The following is a 20,066-nucleotide window of genomic DNA, read 5'->3' on the forward strand; positions in this document are numbered from 1 at the left end:
CTGAGCTCAAAAGATTCTGACTGTCTGTTCAAAAGTTACGACGGGATGATTCTTAAAAGTATAGTATTGTGTGTATATCTTTTTAAAGGTAACAGATATCAACCTACTATAAACTGCAAAGATGATCAGTAGTTCAAGACCTTCAATTTGAGGTCAATGTCAGGTCATGATGAAATTTCACCTTGACCTTCACATTATACTATGACCTTGACCTTGTGACATTTGAAAGGTCAAGTGGTCCTGAGTTGAATGGTGATAGTCCCATGTCTCTACGACTTCCGGTTCTCAAGTTTTGTATTGCATCATATATTTGATGATTAATTGTGACCTTGGTGAACTTTGAAATTGTCCACATTCTTTTCTATAATGTTGTCCTTCAACTGTAGATCATTTATCATTTAACAGATTTGAGATATCTATTGTCGTTTTAGAGATAATGCAGTTTGAAGTTTTGCGAGCGGAGGCATGTATTTCTGAATCATCAAGAGCTTACCACGAAAAATGTTTTAGAAATTGAAGAGGTTGACATAGTTATGTGTTTGACCAAATACCAAAAACATTCCATGGAAAAAAACACCAAAAAATCAATTTGAAATTTTCATGTTTTGCATTGACTTTGTAAGTTTCATAACTTCTATTTATATAGTTGATATTGCATCATTATTTGCACTTTGTCAAATGGGGTCATCTGATATATCAAATTGAAGGTCTTAATAAACTCTACTTAAAAAATGAAAATTTTAAACCCCCTTTTCATCCCAGGGGGAAGGGTGGGGTCATTTAGTGCAAACATTCAAATTTCTCAGATGGTAAGGTTGTCGCATATCAAATGAAAGAACATAAAGCGTACATTTCAAATTTCAAATTGACGTCCCCCAAAAATTGGTTGGATGGGGTCATTGAGTGCAAAAAATAAATTTTCTTTTACGATAGGGTTGTTGTATATCAAATGAAAGGTCATGATGTATACATTTGAAATATCAAATTCCCAACCTCCAAAAATTGGTTGGATGAGGTTATTAAGTGCAAAAATCAAACTTTTTAAAACATGGCGTTGTCGCATATCAAATGAAAGCTCATCTACCCTGTGTTACATATATCATACTTCCGATCTCAAAAATGTAGGCGGATGAGGTCATTAAGTGTAAAAAGCGAAACGTTTCAGAAGGTATGCTTGTCGTATATCAAACGAAAGGTCGTACAAAGAATATAACGAAAACATCACTTTTACAGGAAAGACCTTTCAATTGTTTTACAAACAATTGAGATACTAGTTTTTTCTTTTTTTTTTACTTCCAGCATTTTTTTGGCAAGCCCTCCTACCCCTTTTATTGCAGTTATCAATACCAAATTTAAACCATCGATAGACCTCATCATGAAGTTTTACCGGATGAACTTTTGTAGGATTTCATCATCCCCTTTAGAAGTTATCTCCCTTTTATTGATTTTTTTCAACATGGCCCCCTTAAATGTTTTAAAAGATATCATGACCTTATTTGGACAAAAGTTAGATCTCATCATGATGTGTTACCATATGAGGCTGCTAAGGATTTCATCATTCCCTATGAGAGTTACGTCCCCTTGAAGCAATTTCTTTCTTTTACATTTTTCTCAAAAAGTATTCAAGATAGAATCGATTTGATTACGGCAACATGTACAAGACCAAATGGCAATGATAATAAACATATACAATCATTTTGTTGTTAACCCTTATAAGGAGTTATTTCCCTTGAAAAAATATACACAATTTTTGAAAAATTGCATCTCGAGAACCGGAAGTCGTAGAGACTGGGGACCTACACCAATAATCTTAAGTTCATGTGACCTTTAATTTGCAGCCAAGGTCAAAGGTCACCAAGTGCAAAAAAAAAATACGCTGCAATTTCAAGCTTGCATATTAAGAAAACGATAAGAGTTTGCTGCATACTTACAGTGTATAAAATGTTCCTCTCGACGAGCTCTACATTTTATACACTGAGCTCAAAAGATTCCGACTGTCTGTTCAAAAGTTACGACGGGATGATTCTTAAAAGTATAGAATTGTGTGTATATCTTTTTAAAGGTAACAGATATCAACCTACTATAAACTGCAAAGATGATCAGTAGTTCAAGACCTTCAATTTGAGGTCAATGTCAGGTCATGATGAAATTTCACCTTGACCTTCACATTATACTATGACCTTGACCCTGTGACATTTGAAAGGTCAAGTGGTCCTGAGTTGAATGGTGATAGTCCCATGTCTCTACGACTTCCGGTTCTCAAGTTTTGTATTGCATCATATATTTGATGATTAATTGTGACCTTGGTGAACTTTGAAATTGTCCACATTCTTTTTCTATAATGTTGTCCTTCAACTGTAGATCATTTATCATTTAACAGATTTGAGATATCTATTGTCGTTTTAGAGATAATGCAGTTTGAAGTTTTGCGAGCGGAGGCATGTATTTCTGAATCATCAAGAGCTTACCACGAAAAATGTTTTAGAAATTGAAGAGGTTGACATAGTTATGTGTTTGACCAAATACCAAAAACATTCCATGGAAAAAAACACCAAAAAATCAATTTGAAATTTTCATGTTTTGCATTGACTTTGTAAGTTTCATAACTTCTATTAATATAGTTGATATTGCATCATTATTTGCACTTTGTCAAATGGGGTCATCTGATATATCAAATTGAAGGTCTTAATAAACTCTACTTAAAAAATGAAAATTTTAAACCCCCTTTTCATCCCAGGGGGAAGGGTGGGGTCATTTAGTGCAAACATTCAAATTTCTCAGATGGTAAGGTTGTCGCATATCAAATGAAAGAACATAAAGCGTACATTTCAAATTTCAAATTGACGTCCCCCAAAAATTGGTTGGATGGGGTCATTGAGTGCAAAAAAATAAATTTTCTTTTACGATAGGGTTGTTGTATATCAAATGAAAGGTCATCTACCCTGTGTTACATATATCATACTTCCGATCTAAAAAATGTAGGCGGATGAGGTCATTAAGTGTAAAAAGCGAAAAGTTACAGAAGGTATGCTTGTCGTATATCGAACGAAAGGTCGTACAAAGAACATTACGAAAACATCACTTTTACAGGAAAGACCTTTCAATTGTTTTACAAACAATTGAGATACTAGTTTGTATACTTTTTTGTAATTCTAAAAGCTCTTATTTGTCCTCTCTGAGAAGAAGACAAAAAAGTGAATAAAATTCCAACATGGCCATAAAGTAAATAAAATATATTAGAAGTTAAAATGAGCGTTAAGATCATGTATTTTCAAATACAGTATGTGTAAATGAAATTTAAAAAAAATTATAATAAATAACATTTCTTGTCAATGTGGCGTAAAGACCGAATCAAGGATTTTTGAGAGAGAAAAGTGCATTCTTCATCCAAAAATTAATAGAAAAAAGTCAAATAACATTATCATTTTGGTTACGTTGTGGGTTTTTTCATCTATAAAACATATATTAATCATTCTTCATCCAAAAATTAATAGAAAAAAGTCAAATAACATTATCATTTTGGTTACGTTGTGGGTTTTTTCATCTATAAAACATATATTAATCATAAGAAAATGGTTGTACCAGGTCAGTAATATGACAGTTGTTATCCTTTCGTTTGATTTGTTTGAGCTATTGATTTTGCCATTTGCTAAGGGACTTTCCGTATTGATTTTTCCACGGAATTCGATATTTTTTTATTTTACATTTTTTGTATCATAAAAACTCTCTTGGTCAATAACATTGAGAAAGGAATACCATTAGTTTTTAAGTCACAAAAAAAAATTACAATGCTAAGGGTTTTCTGTATACCAATCAAAGCTGGTATACCGATCAAGATATATGATTGGTTCATAACTTATCATATCTATCAGTTACATCTTAATGTTTTATAACAAGATACATTTAGATGACTTAGGTTGTGTTGATTGTAAGGAACAACCCCATAACCATTTATTTTTAGACAAAATATTTGGCCTTGACCATTTTAATATTGAATTGGCATTTATTGTTCAAATGCACATCTGGTAATGTAACAGGAAAATTGGTACGGTTAATGTTATTAATTGTATGCAGGAAACTTTTTTTCGGGCGAAACATTTCATATATTTCCGAAACTCCTTGAATTTATTTGATTTAAATTGTTTACAAAAATATTTTTTGGATTAGATTGGGAACAGCATATTCATATGTGTTCTGTATTGGGCAGTATCATTGTTATGAAATTCATTTAATTCATTTTTGACTGTAAGTACTCTTTGCTAAGGTACAGTTTGGCGTAAGATCATTACAAACATAAACATCTTGATGTAATACCAGTAGTTTATTGTCTGAATGAGTTGTCTACCTTGTCTAAAACCAATACTTACCAGTAAAGACGATACTGATAGCGCACCAACACTGTCCCTGTCTTCCTCACCAGGGGCATCTACTCGAGTTGGCATTCCATCCGTTATCACAATTATATACGGAAGGAAATTATGGTGTTCGATGGTGGTGGGACCCACTAAAGAAAATTCATCATTGAATCCATTTAAGAATAACACAATAAATGTATAGATATAAAGACAGTTTCTTCTGAACCCGAGTATAGCTTTGTTTTATAACTCACTTTCTTTAAAGAAATTCATGAAAAAAAACTAAATATTAACATGCATTCGTTAAAATTCATTTTGTACTGTCAATATCATATTAGTTAGACCTAAAACAAAAGAGAACAACACGGCAACTCTGCTTTTTATATAGAAAAAAATAAGATTAAGGATAATGCTTTTGTGTCTTCAAATAAACTTACAGTGAGTAATTCCAGACAATGCCATCAACAGACCGGCTGCTAGCGGTGACGGACCACCAGGTCTCAAATTGGCTGAAATGTATTTCACATTTTGTTATGAGAAAATCATGTATTATAGGACCTAAACTAGAATATAGATATTAATGTTTAAGCCATATTGATGTATCCATACGATTAATTTTGAATGACATCGTGTTAGAATTTGATTTACAATTAATATAAAACTTATGTTAATATCTACAATATTTTTTTTATAATATTGAGCACTCAAGCATATTGAATATTTTAAAACTTGATACATATATGTATTGTTTTCCTTTATAACGTATATAAATATTATATTATATACATAAGAGAGACGAATTATATCAAAGGTATATTCAAACACAAAATTTAAAACAATGACAATGCCATAGGGAATAACGATGGAAAGACAAACATTACACAAAACACATCAAATAAAACTTAAGACAGAGCAACACGAACTCCACTAAAAACTAGGGCTTATCTCAGGTGCTCCAAAAGGGTAAGCAGATCCTTGTTTAAATTTGGCACTCGTCGTATTTCTTATGAAAGTATAAATCCGGTTATCAGACACATTCGATAGGTCACATTCTTGGAAAAGATGGGATTGTTGTAACGATATCCTATTAACATCCGTCGTCAACTCTGAAACAGGCATTCCATAGTTTAAACATATGTTATTGTCTAAATATACAATAGGATTGGATACAAGTTATAACAACTTAAGATAATCCTCTCCATATAAGTACAATATACAAAATTTCAAGATGACAGCAATTATATATTTCAGTACAATATGAAAAATATATACAATTTTATATTATGTTTAAACAGTTCCATGGCATTCCATAACAGTCAACCAAATCGCGATTGCGTCAGTGAATTTGTGAAGGGATTATTTTCACCACTTTTGTTTAAACAACATCTTTATAAGCAATAACACTCTATCAAAGGAATCATGAAAGAAAATGCATGCTCAGGAACATCGTATAAATTGTAAGATATACACTCCATATGCAGATGATGCTGGCCATGGAATGTCGCTACAAAGAAATGGCAAGATCAGAATTCGGAGGCAAAAATCATATCTTATAATTTCAAACGACCTTCATTTTAAATTTCTAGGTGCAGGTCCAGATATGTGGCATACTTAACAGTGCATGTTGTATCCTTTTTACCTATTTCAGTCTTGATACCATCGTAATCTGCTAGAGGATGCATGATCAATTTAGTGTCTTTTCCAAAATGAGCTAGTCCAACATTATCTCGTATTCCATATCTTAAACTGACCGTATGTAGACCTGTGCAAATCGTTATGTCAACAATAAACAATGTTAAAATATCTAAAGGAACTGTTAACAATAAATATAATGCCAAGTCGAATATCAAATTATTCAAAGTGTAATCATTTTTAATACACTTAAAACTATGATTGAAACTGCCTAATCAAAAGTTAAAAAATTTGTTTTGGCTGAGCTGTTTCTTTAGTTTTGTGTGGTCCTTTACGTTAAATAAGTTTGCTTTTTTCAAACTGTCCAGGGTCCAGACTAATTCTACTTAAACTTATTCAACTACTATATGTTTAAAAATGGAAGTTTGTATCATACAATTTATGGTTATTTGTATAAGACTATGCTCCTTTTAAACGTATGAAATAGGCAAATGGTGATTCCTGATTTACCGCTTTGTCTACTTAAAGATAAACCTTTTATTTTTTTGTCAGTAAAGAAAATTGTCTTGTTATTTCATGCTGATCTTTATAGTTGTTCGTGTCTGTATAAAGATGTAAAATAAGATTTTAAACATGCATTATAATATTTATGATACACTGTAAAGCCATAATGATTTAATTTTACCATCGACAAAGCTGGTAGCAGCTTTTATCATTGTGTCAAATTTTTCTCCTTTCATACTCTCTGATGTGTCCAACAGTAACATATACTTATGACCACGGGAACTTATTTTCTCATGACTCAAAACCAGTTTCATGGCAACTGCAAGATGAAAAGTACACCATGTGAATGATTTGCAACAATTACCTTATACATTTTGTTTGCATAGTAGATGGAGAAAAATAAAAGCGGAAGATACCAGGAGATATAAAAAAATTCATAAGAAGATGTCAAACTTATAACGCCAAGTGAAATAATACAGAGAAAACTAACGACGGAGCAAAGAGAGCCACATAAACAGCTGGTGTAATTTCATGTGTCCCTGAAGGGTAAGCAGATCCCGTTCCACGCTGTTGAAGACCATAGTACGATTCTAGCACGCCCATGTCGTCCTAATCACGCTCTTCTCGCGACCTGACCACGTTCATACTACGACCATCGTCCTCTTTCTCATTGTCACATTAAACATGTAAAGATCTTGATAGGCGTAGTGAGGTCGAAGGATAAGCGCGGTGAGAACGTGGTATAATCGTAGCGGGTTCGATGTAGAAGCGTAATGAGGACGTAGTAGCATCGTGAAAACAACTACAATCATCATTTTCATGCCGCTTAAACTGCGACCTCACAACGATCTGAATTTATTTTAGATCGCGATGAGCGTGGTGAAATCGTGGTCTAGTGGGACTGGGGATTTTGAAGTTTTAATGGATTTTGAATGATCTTTAACTTCTTTCACGGATTTGTCCTTTCAACTGTTTTTCTTTGAGCATTACTATATATTGCTACTAGTATTTAGTTTTAATTATATTAGCTAAACGTGCAAGTAGCCTACCCGATTAGACGCCCGTTGTTTTGATGAGTTTACAACAATTGAGTCATTGTATTTGCTGGTAGACGTTATAAATTCTATGTTTTCTTCAAATTATTCTTTGAATGAAATGTTTAATTTTTCGAAACCTGCATGTTTTTCTACCCGATGCATATAATGTATTTGTCGTATTTGGCACAATCTTTAGGAAGTGTCGTATACTAAATCATATTCTGGTACCTTTGATAACTATTTAATGCTTTTCGCCCTTCAAAAAGTTCTATTCTGACAATATGAATATATAAAAGCAGATATAAAATATTGGCCATTGGTATTAAGGTTGATTTCAATTTGATTTAATATCTTCAAGCAATATGTTCAATAATAAACAAAGTCATATTCTATTCTTTTATTTTACCTTCCATTTGCGACTGTGTTGCAATTTGTAACCATTCTTCGTATGAATGAACTTTCTGTACACTGTCAAAATCTAGAAGATAAAGATATGTAATAGGTAAATCAAAAGAAGCATACGAAACACACATACATATATTAGATAGTACAAGCTGTGTTAAACCATAGATGTACCCATGGGTATAACATCTATGGTTAAACATGTAAACATTACTTTTCTTTCAGGAGAACAGGATAACATCCTCGCACTTAAGATTCAATTTGTATCTATATGTATGTGTCTGTCTTTCATAGTCTGCTACTTGTTGTTTTAATAGCCTTATTTCTGTTTTGCAATCCGCTTTCGACTATTGATAGCAGAATGACTGAGTTCGCTATATATATTCTCTTATTTCTTAACACCTTTGTAATGTAAAACAACTGTTATAGTTGACACTTTGAACTCAAATTATTCTCAACTATTTCATGTTCCAATTTTTATTCGCCATTGAAAACCTCTAACGTATTTTTAAGACCATAAAATATTTGTTCTAGGATTCATTCTTCTTCAAAACAAATAAAAAAAATATTTCTCAACTCCATCAAACAATATTTCTTTTCTGTCTCTTTAAAGATATTAAAAAAGATATTTGTTGAGTATTTATCCTCCCTGATTTTAACTGTTTGTGATTTAACCATTCCTGAAGTATGTTCATCCACAAAAGAGTTCCAGAAATACGACATTCCTAAACGGTGATTCTTTTTCACCCACACTGTGTCAATATCACCTAATGCTGAATGCTAACCCCCAGGCATTTTATCAGCTCATTAGTAAAAACTTCCCTTCTTACAAGATTTAGTTTTCTTGGTCATAAAACCTATGGTTTGCTTATAATACTAAATAGTTACCTCTTATAGCCATCTGAGCCATTGTCATCATTCCTCTCTGTTTTCCAGACGCTCCAACGTTTGTTTCCTTTTGTTCATTCCTGACAAATAGATACACAGCCTTTATCATTAACATTCATTACATACTGTGAAATATAAGAAACTCCCTCGGTTCGAACTCCCTCAGATAATATAAATCTGACCTTAGAATATTTAGCTAGATACTTTTATATCACTTATGATCATATAGCGGTATTATCTTTTTTAAGCAAAGCCACGAAAAAAGTTTTGATATGCATTGATATTCAATGGTATATTTTTTAAGGGTTTATGATACTTTTCGAATTACTGAATATAGATCTTGATGTACTCTATTTCTCTTTTTTCTTTCTTTTTTAAAAATTTATTTCAAACAAAGAAATATTTTCGATTACATGTTTGTTTTTACGAAACCTATATATCATTAAATAATTTCATACCTTTCTTTCAACGTATTGATAATTATATTAGGAGTAGGTTCTTTATGATCCTGGTTTTCCTCTGTTGTCGTCAGTGGATGTAACAGTTCTCCTGGGAAACATCTTTTCTTTCTATTACGACACATTCTGTTGTCGAGGTCGACATTGGTTCTGCATTGTTTGAACCCACTTTTACATTTAATTATCTTTGGTTTCTCTTTTATTTCTTGTTTCGAAATGGCTGGATCTTCTTTCCTTGTATTATTTTCTATCTGACGTCCGCGATTGGTTGCTGTTATCCGTGGATTTGAATTTTCCGAAGGTTTAGTTCCCGAGGTATTGGGATGTCCATTGTTTAATCGGTGATCATTGGCATCTTTGACTGGCACTTTGTCGTCTTTCTTGACTTTTGAACATCTTTCCTGTCCTTCTTCGTATGATTCTTTAACACGTGTTTTGCGTGATGTGATAGTTTCCCCTTTTGCTTGATTTCTCACCGTCTGATCTGAATGTGTTTCCGATTTCAGTGTTTGGCTCTTTAATTCTGTGGGCCTTATAGTTTTTGCTTGGTTCTTAGAGGCGATAGAAAATATATCTAATTTCTCTGATAACTTTTCAACTGTTCCAAGTATTTCTTTCAACTGAGAAGAATTTCGGCATGAGGTGTTTTCAACTTTGACTAAACGATCCTCGATGCCTTAGGTAAAAATAGACATTGTTATGTCAATAAAAAAAACTGTTTCGAAATTCGTTTGAACTGAACATTTCAATGAGTCGGATAAATTAAATTAATAACAACATTAAAAAGAAGGTTAAAAACGGTTAAAATTTAGAAATAAAATTTCATTAAATTTATATATCTGAATTATTAAAACATGCTATTATAAAATGTATGATTCAGATTTTATCTTAAACACAATCAAAAAGAATAAACTATTTCAATAACAATGTGATCATGACAACGAGGACTATAGTAGATGTGGGTTTTTTTCATCAGACAGCATAAGCCACATGCATTGACCAAAACATTTTTTCAACAAAATTTACATTACACACAAAGGCAATCATGTTTCCATCCAAAATCCTTCTTGGTGAAGTGATGTTGTCAATGTTTTCTGTACATCGTGCATGTTGGTTTGGCATCGTTAATATTTTTTATATAATATTTCAACATTTAATGAACAGACTGCAAGAATTTACATTGTTTGTTTGTCAAATTTATATCATACTGTATTATTCACAAATACTCTATCATAAAACAATCAAATAAAAGATTTTACCTGCTAGTCGTTTTATCTCATTACTCAATTCACCTTTTCTGTAAAATACAAGAAAACAATAATGAAGTTGTACTGTTCAATAATTTGAAATGCATGCGCACATACATAGATGTATGAGTTCAATTACGTCCAATAGTCGCTGCCGTTGCTTGTTAACTGGCAATCACTCAAAACCCCTTGTATCCGGGACTTCTGTCATGGGCATGTTATTAAATTAGATTGTATATTCTGATTTTGTCCTATCTTTGCTGTAAATTTGGTTGCAACTCTTTCTTGTAAAGTTGCATGTTAGATCTGAAGGACTCTGGTTTTAATGCTGCTTTATGTTTTATGCATTGAGAAGCACCCGCCGATGATGATGCATGCACCAGAAAATCAGAAACGCACGTCTGACGTACAATATTATAAGCCTAACTGATATGTTTTTAATTTTCGAAATGTCAAATTTATATAAACTTACATGTGCCCAACGTTTGTTCTGTCTTTTACACGATTCTGTGTGTATTGAAGATCTTGCATAGCATTCTGTATAGTCTCCAACTAAAAAGATACTCAACCAGTAATGTTTATAAAAGTATGTCAATAGTGAACAACAATATCGCATGCTTATTTAGACTACTTTTCAGATGATGTTTAGATCATGCAGCAAAACAGATTCAATTATACACAGACATTCATTAATGCATGGCATATAAAATGCTTGCATCAATACATGCATGGTGACATAACCATAATTTGTGACGATCCGATTCGAGTTTAGTATATACGGCAGATTTTCCTATTGCTGTGCTGTTTGTTTACCATTCTCCCAAATTAGGGGCAGAGTTCCTACAAACAATTTTCACCTAGCCTAATCATGCATGAGCCTGACCCTAATTGAGAGCCGGCTTTTGGCGTGACACGGTACGTCAACATATCGCTATTGAGTTATTGTGCTATTGTAATTTGTATGTGTATTTTTGTCTCTCATATTTGCCTATGTGCACTGTCTATATACCATTTTTTGTAAACTTGTTAACATAGTAATTTAGTTCGTTTTATTTTGATTACGATTATAACACAATGTTGACCATGTTGACTGTTGTATCCCTATTTTTCACATTTTTACTATAATTTGTTTGTTTGATTTGTTCACACATTGTTGTCAGTATAATGGAATTTTATGCGACTTTCACTCACGTAACATGTTTAGCTATATAATCAGTTTTAATCAAGTTGAACCATTTTCTACATAAGAAAATGTCTGTACTAAGTTAGGAATAATTGAGTTTGTGATGTTTTGTATCAAAATAGCGCACTCAAATAACACATTTACGTTTTTTCCATATCAACATCCGAACATAGCGTGGGACAATCTACAAAAGTAAACTAGTTTAATCTAACCACTTTTGGATGATGTACCTGATCCACGTCAGGAACCTCTTCTGTCCATGTCGTCTGTACATGTCATATCATAAAGTCTTTTTTGAGTTAATGGCAGATCAATGATTTTAAGCTAAATTTATTTCTATTTTTTTTATAGAATCGCCATAATTTAGAGATTGACGCATTATTAAAACCCATATATAATGTTGGAAAATTAAGTTGCCCATTTTATGCTATTGAGATTGTTGAGTTTCTGAAAAACCTACATCTCCTATTGTTCATACATTTTTGTACCTATCAAGTGGTTTTGAAAAGTAGGAGTTTGTCCACACACAACACACCACCCATGACTACACGATTTCTTACATTTTAATATTACAACATAACAATACGTAGAAATTTGAAGAAAAGTGCAATTTATCTTTTTTATGTTTTGATAATTAAATAAAACATGTTTGAATGATTTTTCTACCCTTTCTACATGAATAATACTAAATCTACACCTCAGAAATAAAAAAAAACAAACAAACATGCATTTATAATATTGTATGTCATTTGAATGTGTTACAATATGTATAAGCTTATGTAAATGCCCACTGAGATTAATTAGTATGTACATGTAAGTTGAAATTGAATTATAATAGAAAGGGCGATTTGTTACGTAACTATATGAGCAAACATTAAGTAAGCTGCCTTTTTTCTTAGAATAAGGCAATTCATTCATATGTTTTAGATTTAGTGTGACGTCCATTTTCAATGATCTGAGTAACATATTTGTTTTGGGTTCAGCTTTTAAAAATCCGCCACCGGATGCGGGTTTATCTCGCTTTGTTGAAGACCCAATAAGTGCCTTAATTTGGTTGTTTTCTGCTCTTTTGTCGGGTTGTTGTCACTTTAACACATTCCTCAATTCTATTCTCAATTTTAGATAAGGTTACTCACCATATCGGACATAGTTAATGCCATGATTAGTAACTCTAATCACAAAAAGCTATATCGCTTTATATGTCCGCTACAAAAAAGGAAATAAAATCTAACATTTTTAACTACTCTAGCTATCTCTCTTAATTAGACTACTTCACTTCTCAAAATCATCAATTTTTCAAAATAAATTTATGCATCACTACTAATGGAAACGGTGAAATTTTAGTTGTACTCGGGGCGGATCCAGCCATTTTAAAAAGGGACGGTTGACCGTTCCCAACACAGAGTAAAAAAAGGGGGGGGGGTCCAACTATATGCTCCCATTCAAATGCATTGATCGTCAAAAAGAAAGGGGGTCCCAACCACCGGAATCCCCCCTCCTGAATCCGCCAATGATAGACATGGTACTGTTGACACTCAACATGCGAACAAGGACTTATAAATTTGATAAAACCTGATGACCGTGTTCTAGGTTTTTTTAGTGGAATAATTGTTATTCCGTGTACGTATGACCTCTTTTAAAAGGATTAAAACAAATAGTCAAAGCTTTATACAACAAAATAACAATAATTGATTACATAAATCACTACAGATGGGTGCGGTCCTAACCTTGACAAAAGTTAACTTAGAGTTAACTAGTTGACTGCTTTCTAAGTTAACTTGAGAATTTTTAAGCAGTCAAGCAAGTTAACTTCGTCGTTGGTGGACCAGACCTACGGTCTGCTTTTTTATGACTGCTGCAGACCTATCGACAAGTCTGCTCCAGACCAGACCTGTGGACAAGTCTGCTTTTGACCAGTCCTGAGGACAGGTCTGCCCCAGACCAGACCTGTGGACAAGTCTGCATTTGACCAGTCCTGAGGACAGGTCTGCCTCAGACCAGACCTGTGGACAGGTCTGCTCCTGACCAGACCTGAGGACAGGTCTGCTTTTGACCAGACCTGTGGACAAGTCTGCTATTGACCAGACCTGAGGACAGGTCTGCTTATGACAGATTATCGTTATAAGAGTTTTCATATCAGACTTGAGCTTTCATCAAAATATGTAAACAACATTCGCATTGTTTTACCACAGATATCATTTATTATTTACTCGCTAGACTCTACTAGATATTATACAATTGCTCTCTTTTATTTGATATACATGTATTATTATATAAATAAAAAATGGCTATACGATCACACAGAGGTTTTTTTTATTAGAAGGCGGATAGAAAGGTTATCCAACACATCGGAACAATATTCTTATATCACGGGATATCGGCAACATTGTCTACGTTACTTCGTTCCCCGTTGTATACCTGTCCCTTCCTAAATTTTACTTTATGCATAAATTTATACTTGCATGGATATTTCATTGATATTCAACTTGTTTGCATTGGATTTACTATTCTATTTCCCGCAGAATATTCTAACAGAAATTGTACAGTGTCCGTAAGCATACGGTGTGGTAAAACTATCAACAATCTCGTCAAATTCGTCAGATTTATCGAGAGATTTGTCATTGCCGATATTTATATGGGACGTCCTAAAATTATACTCAATGTGCACTTTAATGAAATAGTTGCCACTTGACGTTTAACTATAAACAAAATCAATCAACCGAGATTCCAAATAGAGAACCTCGTATACTTTTTTTTATTATAAAATCATTGTAAATAGTACAAATGAATTCAGACATGTCAGTGTTGGTACTTTTGTTTTCCAAGTCAGCAGGATGTATTAAAACTACTGAAATTTTGTTACGTATCAATATTTTGAATAAAAAGAGTACATGCCGGTCTCACTAATTAGCTGGTATCCTAAATTTATGCGAACAAAATTTTTTTGTTATTAAATTGCAATATTGCTGTCCATTGTCATGATTATATTATACATTGATTCCTGACATACAAAATATGGCTGATTAATACTATGCTGGTACGTCATGGTGTATATAGATTTACAAATTAAAGTGCACATATGGTCAGTTTTGGTAATGCGGTTAAATAATTTTGTTGTACAAGTCAGCTGGAGGTATCAAAACTACTGAAATTTTGTTACGTATCAATATTTTGAATAAAATGAGGACATGCTGGTATCCTAAATTTATGCAAACCAACATTTGTTGTTATTATATTGGATTATTGCTGTCCATTGTCATGATTGTATTATACATTAAATCCTGACATAAAAAAAATGACTGATTTACTGTCAGGGTATATAGATTTTCAAATTAAAGTGCACATATGGTCAGTTTTGGTGGATGGGGTCAAATAATTTTGTTGTACAAGTCAGCTGGAGGTATTGAAACTACTGAAATTTTGTTACGTATCAATATTTTGAATAAAATGAGGACATGCTGGTATCCTAAATTTATGCGATCAAAAAATTGTTGTTATTATATTGCAATATTGCTGTCCATTTACATGATTGTATTATACATCGATTCCTGACATAAAAAATATGGCTGAATAATACTATGCTGGTACTTTATGGTGTATATAGATTTACAAATTAAAGTGCACATATGGTCAGTTTTGGTAATGCGGTCAAATAATTTTGTTGTACAAGTCAGCTGGAGGTATCAAAACTACTGAAATTTTGTTACGTATCAATATTTTGAATAAAATGAGGACATGCTGGTATCCTAAATTTATGCGAACCAAAATTTGTTGTTATTATATTGCAATATTGCTGTCCATTGTCATGATTGTATTATACATTAAATCCTGACATAAAAAAAATGACTGATTTACTGTCCGGGTATATAGATTTTCAAATTAAAGTGCACATATGGTCAGTTTTGGTGGATGCGGTCAAATAATTTTGTTGTACAAGTCAGCTGGAGGTATCAAAACAACTGAAATTTTGTTACGTATCAATATTTTGAATAAAATGAGGACATGCTGGTATCCTAAATTTATGCGAACAAAAATTTGTTGTTATTATATTGCAATATTGCTGTCCATTGTCATGATTGTATTATACATTAAATCCTGACATAAAAAATATGACTGATTTACTATGCGGGTATATAGATTTTCAAATTAAAGTGAACATATGGTCAGTTTTGGTGGATGCGGTCAAATAATGTTGTTGTACAAGTCAGCAGGAGGTATCAAAACTACTGAAATTTTGTTACGTATCAATATTTTGAATAAAATGAGGACATGCTGGAATTCTAAATTTATGTGAACAAAAATTTGTTGTTATTATATTGCAATATTGCTGTCCATTGTCATGATTGTATTATACATTGAATCCTGACATTAAAAATAAGGCTGATTTACTATGCTGGTATATAGATTTACAATTTAAAGATTACATATGGTCAGTTTTGGTAATGCGGTCAAATAATTTTGTTGTACAAATCAGCTGGAGGTATCAAAACTACTGAAATTTTGTTACGTATCAATATTTTGAATAAAATGAGGACATGCTGGTATCCTTAATTTATGCGAACCAAAATTTGTTATTATTATATTTCAATATTGCTGTCCATTGTCATGATTGTATTATACATTAAATCCTGACATAAAAAAAATGACTGATTTACTGTCCGGGTATATAGATTTTCAAATTAAAGTACACATATGGTCAGTTTTGGTGGATGCGGTCAAATAATTTTGTTGTACAAGTCAGCTGGAGGTATCAAAACTACTGAAATTTTGTTACGTATCAATATTTTGAATAAAATGAGGACATGCTGGTATCCTAAATTTATGCGAACCAAAATTTGTTGTTATTATATTGCAATATTGCTGTCCATTGTCATGATTGTATTATACATTAAATCCTGACATAAAAAAAATGACTGATTTACTGTCCGGGTATATAGATTTTCAAATTAAAGTGCACATATGGTCAGTTTTGGTGGATGCGGTCAAATAATTTTGTTGTACAAGTCAGCTGGAGGTATCAAAACAACTGAAATTTTGTTACGTATCAATATTTTGAATAAAATGAGGACATGCTGGTATCCTAAATTTATGCGAACCAAAATTTGTTATTATTATATTGCAATATTGCTGTCCATTGTCATGATTGTATTATACATTGAATCCTGACATTAAAAATAAGGCTGATTTACTATGCTGGTATATAGATTTACAATTTAAAGATTACATATGGTCAGTTTTGGTAATGCGGCCAAATAATTTTGTTGTACAGGTCATCTGGAGGTATCAAAACTACTGAAATTTTGTTACGTATCAATATTTTGAATAAAATGAGGACATGCTGGTATCCTAAATTTATGCGAACCAAAATTTTTTGTTATTATATTGCAATATTGCTGTCCATTGTCATGATTGTATTATACATTGAATCCTGACATTAAAAATAAGGCTGATTTACTATGCTGGTATATAGATTTACAATTTAAAGATTACATATGGTCAGTTTTGGTAATGCGGCCAAATAATTTTGTTGTACAAGTCATCTGGAGGTATCAAAACTACTGAAATTTTGTTACAATCAATATTTTGAATAAAATGAGGACATGCTGGTATCCTAAATTTATGCGAACCAAAATTTTTTGTCAGTATATTGCAATTTTGCTGTCCATTGTCATGATTGTGTTATACATTAATTCCTGACATAAAAAATATGGCTGATTAATACTATGCTGGTACGTCATGGTGTATATATAGATTTACAAATTAAAGTGCACATATGGTCAGTTTTGGTAATGCGGTCAAATAATTTTGTTGTACAAGTTAGCTGGAGGTATCAAAACTACTGAAATTTTGTTACGTATCAATATTTTGAATAAAATGAGGACATGCTGGTATCCTAAATTTATGCGAACAAAAATTTGTTGTTATTATATTGCAATATTGCTGTCCATTGTCATGATTGTATTATACATTGAATCCTGACATAAAAAATAAGGCTGATTTACTATGCGGGTATATAGATTTACCATTTAAAGTTCACATATGGTCAGTTTTGGTAATGCGGTCAAATAATTTTGTTGTACAAATCAGCTGGAGGTATCAAAACTACTGAAATATTGTTACGTATCAATATTTTGAATAAAATGAGGACATGCTGGTATCCTAAATTTATGCGAACCAAAATTTGTTATTATTATATTGCAATATTGCTGTCCATTGTCATGATTGTATTATACATTAAATCCTGACATAAAAAAAATGACTGATTTACTGTCCGGGTATATAGATTTTCAAATTAAAGTACACATATGGTCAGTTTTGGTGGATGCGGTCAAATAATTTTGTTGTACAAGTCATCTGGAGGTATCAAAACTACTGAAATTTTGTAACATATCAATATTTTGAATAAAATGAGGACATGCTGGTATCCTAAATTTATGCAAACCAAAATTTGTTGTTATTATATTGCAATATTGCTGTCCATTGTCATGATTGTATTATACATTAAATCCTGACATAAAAAATATGGCTGATTTACTATGCCGGTATATAGATTTTCAAATTAAAGTGAACATATGGTCAGTTTTGGTGGATGCGGTCAAATAATTTTGTTGTACAAGTCATCTGGAGGTATCAAAACTACTGAAATTTTGTTACATATCAATATTTTGAATAAAATGAGGACATGCTGGTATCCTAAATTTATGCGAACCAAAATTTGTTGTTATTATATTGCAATATTGCTGTCCATTGTCATGATTGTATTATACATTAAATCCTGACATAAAAAATATGGCTGATTTACTATGCCGGTATATAGATTTTCAAATTAAAGTGAACATATGGTCAGTTTTGGTGGATGCGGTCAAATAATTTTGTTGTACAAGTCAGCTGGAGGTATCAAAACTACTGAAATTTTGTTACGTATCAATATTTTGAATAAAATGAAGACATGCTGGTATCCTAAATTTATGCGAAACAAATTTTTTTGTTATTATATTGCAATTTTGCTGTCCATTGTCATGATTGTATTACACATTGAATCCTGACATAAAAAATATGGCTGATTTACTATGCGGGTGTATAAATTTACAAATTAAAGTGCATATATGGTCAGTTTTGGTGGATGCGGTCAAATAATTTTGTTGTACAAGTCAACTAGAGGCATCAAAACTACTGAAATTTTGTTACATATCAGTATTTTTAGTAAAAAGAGGACATGCTAGCACCCTTGATTTAGGGGAACAAAAATTTGGAGTCATTATCTAAATGAATTAAACTATTGCTGATTGTGGCTGCATAGTTCAAGGATGTATAACTACCAACAAGGACGTATACACCTAACATCAAATATACTTCTTTTCAAAAATATACATAATATGATTGAATTTGATCTCGGAATATATATATATATTCCAGCTCATATATTCAGTGCCTATTATCATTGTAACCGAGATCGTTTTTATAATAGATAGATTGTCAGATCACAAATAAATTTGTGTTACGTTCTGTGCGTACTTATTTTCAAATATTTGTATTTAATCCTGTTCATAAAACGGAAGTATTAATTTTCAAATTACTTTATGTTCGATGTTTATACTACGAAACAAAGATATTAAAAATATTTTTTTTTAAATCAAAGAAGAGCGGTCCTGGTTACAAGTTAACTTAGTGTTGAGCAGACCAGTCAAAAGTTAACTTGGGAACAGGTCTGGTTTGATCGGATTTGTCCAAGCAGAAGTTAACTTTGTGGCAGGACCGGTTTCCAAGTTAACTTTATGACAGGACTGGTTGCGAAGTTAACTTATGTTAACTTATGACAGGACTGGTTTGAAGTTAACTTATATCAATAGCGGACCTGTTTCCAAGTTAACTTTTTGGCAGTCCTAGGACCAAGTCCGCTTTTCAAGTTAACTAGATTTTGGTCCTAGGACTGGTCAGAGCAGTCCTATATTCGGTCACAGGTTAACTTTGACCAGTCCAAATGACTGGTTATCAAGTTAACTTGCTGTACAGGTTAGGAGTGCACCCATCTGTATGGATACATTTTAAACAATAAATATTTGTCTTACTTTCTGTTTTAAAGGCAAACTCCATCACAGTGACTGTTAACTAATATTAAAGTTCCTTTTTGAGATCAAAATTTAGAAACTAATAATAGAAACAACGAATCTAACTAATATATAAATAGGATGAAATGAGATCAATAGGACACGAAAATGAAACTAAAATAGCTAGTAATAAAGTTCAATAAAGTTGAACGAATGGGTTTGTACACATTCCTATTATTGTTAGTTCAGGAATTATTGCGTGCATTTATATTGCGATTTTGTCGAAGCTACTTTAGCGATAATCGTTGACAA

At 32.2% G+C, this 20,066-nt stretch overlaps 1 protein-coding gene across 1 annotated transcript in view; it reads right to left on the reverse strand.

Annotated features, from left to right (window-relative positions):
- Positions 1-19,806, reverse strand: part of LOC134715234 (uncharacterized) — a 33,485-nt gene extending 13,679 nt beyond the window's left edge. The window contains exons 1-11 of the mRNA XM_063577281.1: positions 19,776-19,806; positions 12,843-12,912; positions 10,996-11,075; positions 10,536-10,573; positions 9,277-9,952; positions 8,819-8,898; positions 7,935-8,006; positions 6,673-6,810; positions 5,995-6,117; positions 4,793-4,864; positions 4,368-4,504 (exon numbers count right to left, since the gene is read on the reverse strand). Coding sequence (XP_063433351.1) covers positions 4,368-4,504; positions 4,793-4,864; positions 5,995-6,117; positions 6,673-6,810; positions 7,935-8,006; positions 8,819-8,898; positions 9,277-9,952; positions 10,536-10,573; positions 10,996-11,075; positions 12,843-12,866 — 1,440 coding nt within the window. The 5' untranslated portion in view covers positions 12,867-12,912; positions 19,776-19,806. The remainder of the gene's footprint in view (positions 1-4,367; positions 4,505-4,792; positions 4,865-5,994; positions 6,118-6,672; positions 6,811-7,934; positions 8,007-8,818; positions 8,899-9,276; positions 9,953-10,535; positions 10,574-10,995; positions 11,076-12,842; positions 12,913-19,775) is intronic.
- Positions 19,807-20,066: the final 260 nt, after the last annotated feature.

This window comes from Mytilus trossulus, chromosome 4 (assembly GCF_036588685.1).
Source record: "Mytilus trossulus isolate FHL-02 chromosome 4, PNRI_Mtr1.1.1.hap1, whole genome shotgun sequence".
In the NCBI taxonomy this organism is placed as follows: Eukaryota; Metazoa; Mollusca; class Bivalvia; order Mytilida; family Mytilidae; genus Mytilus; species Mytilus trossulus.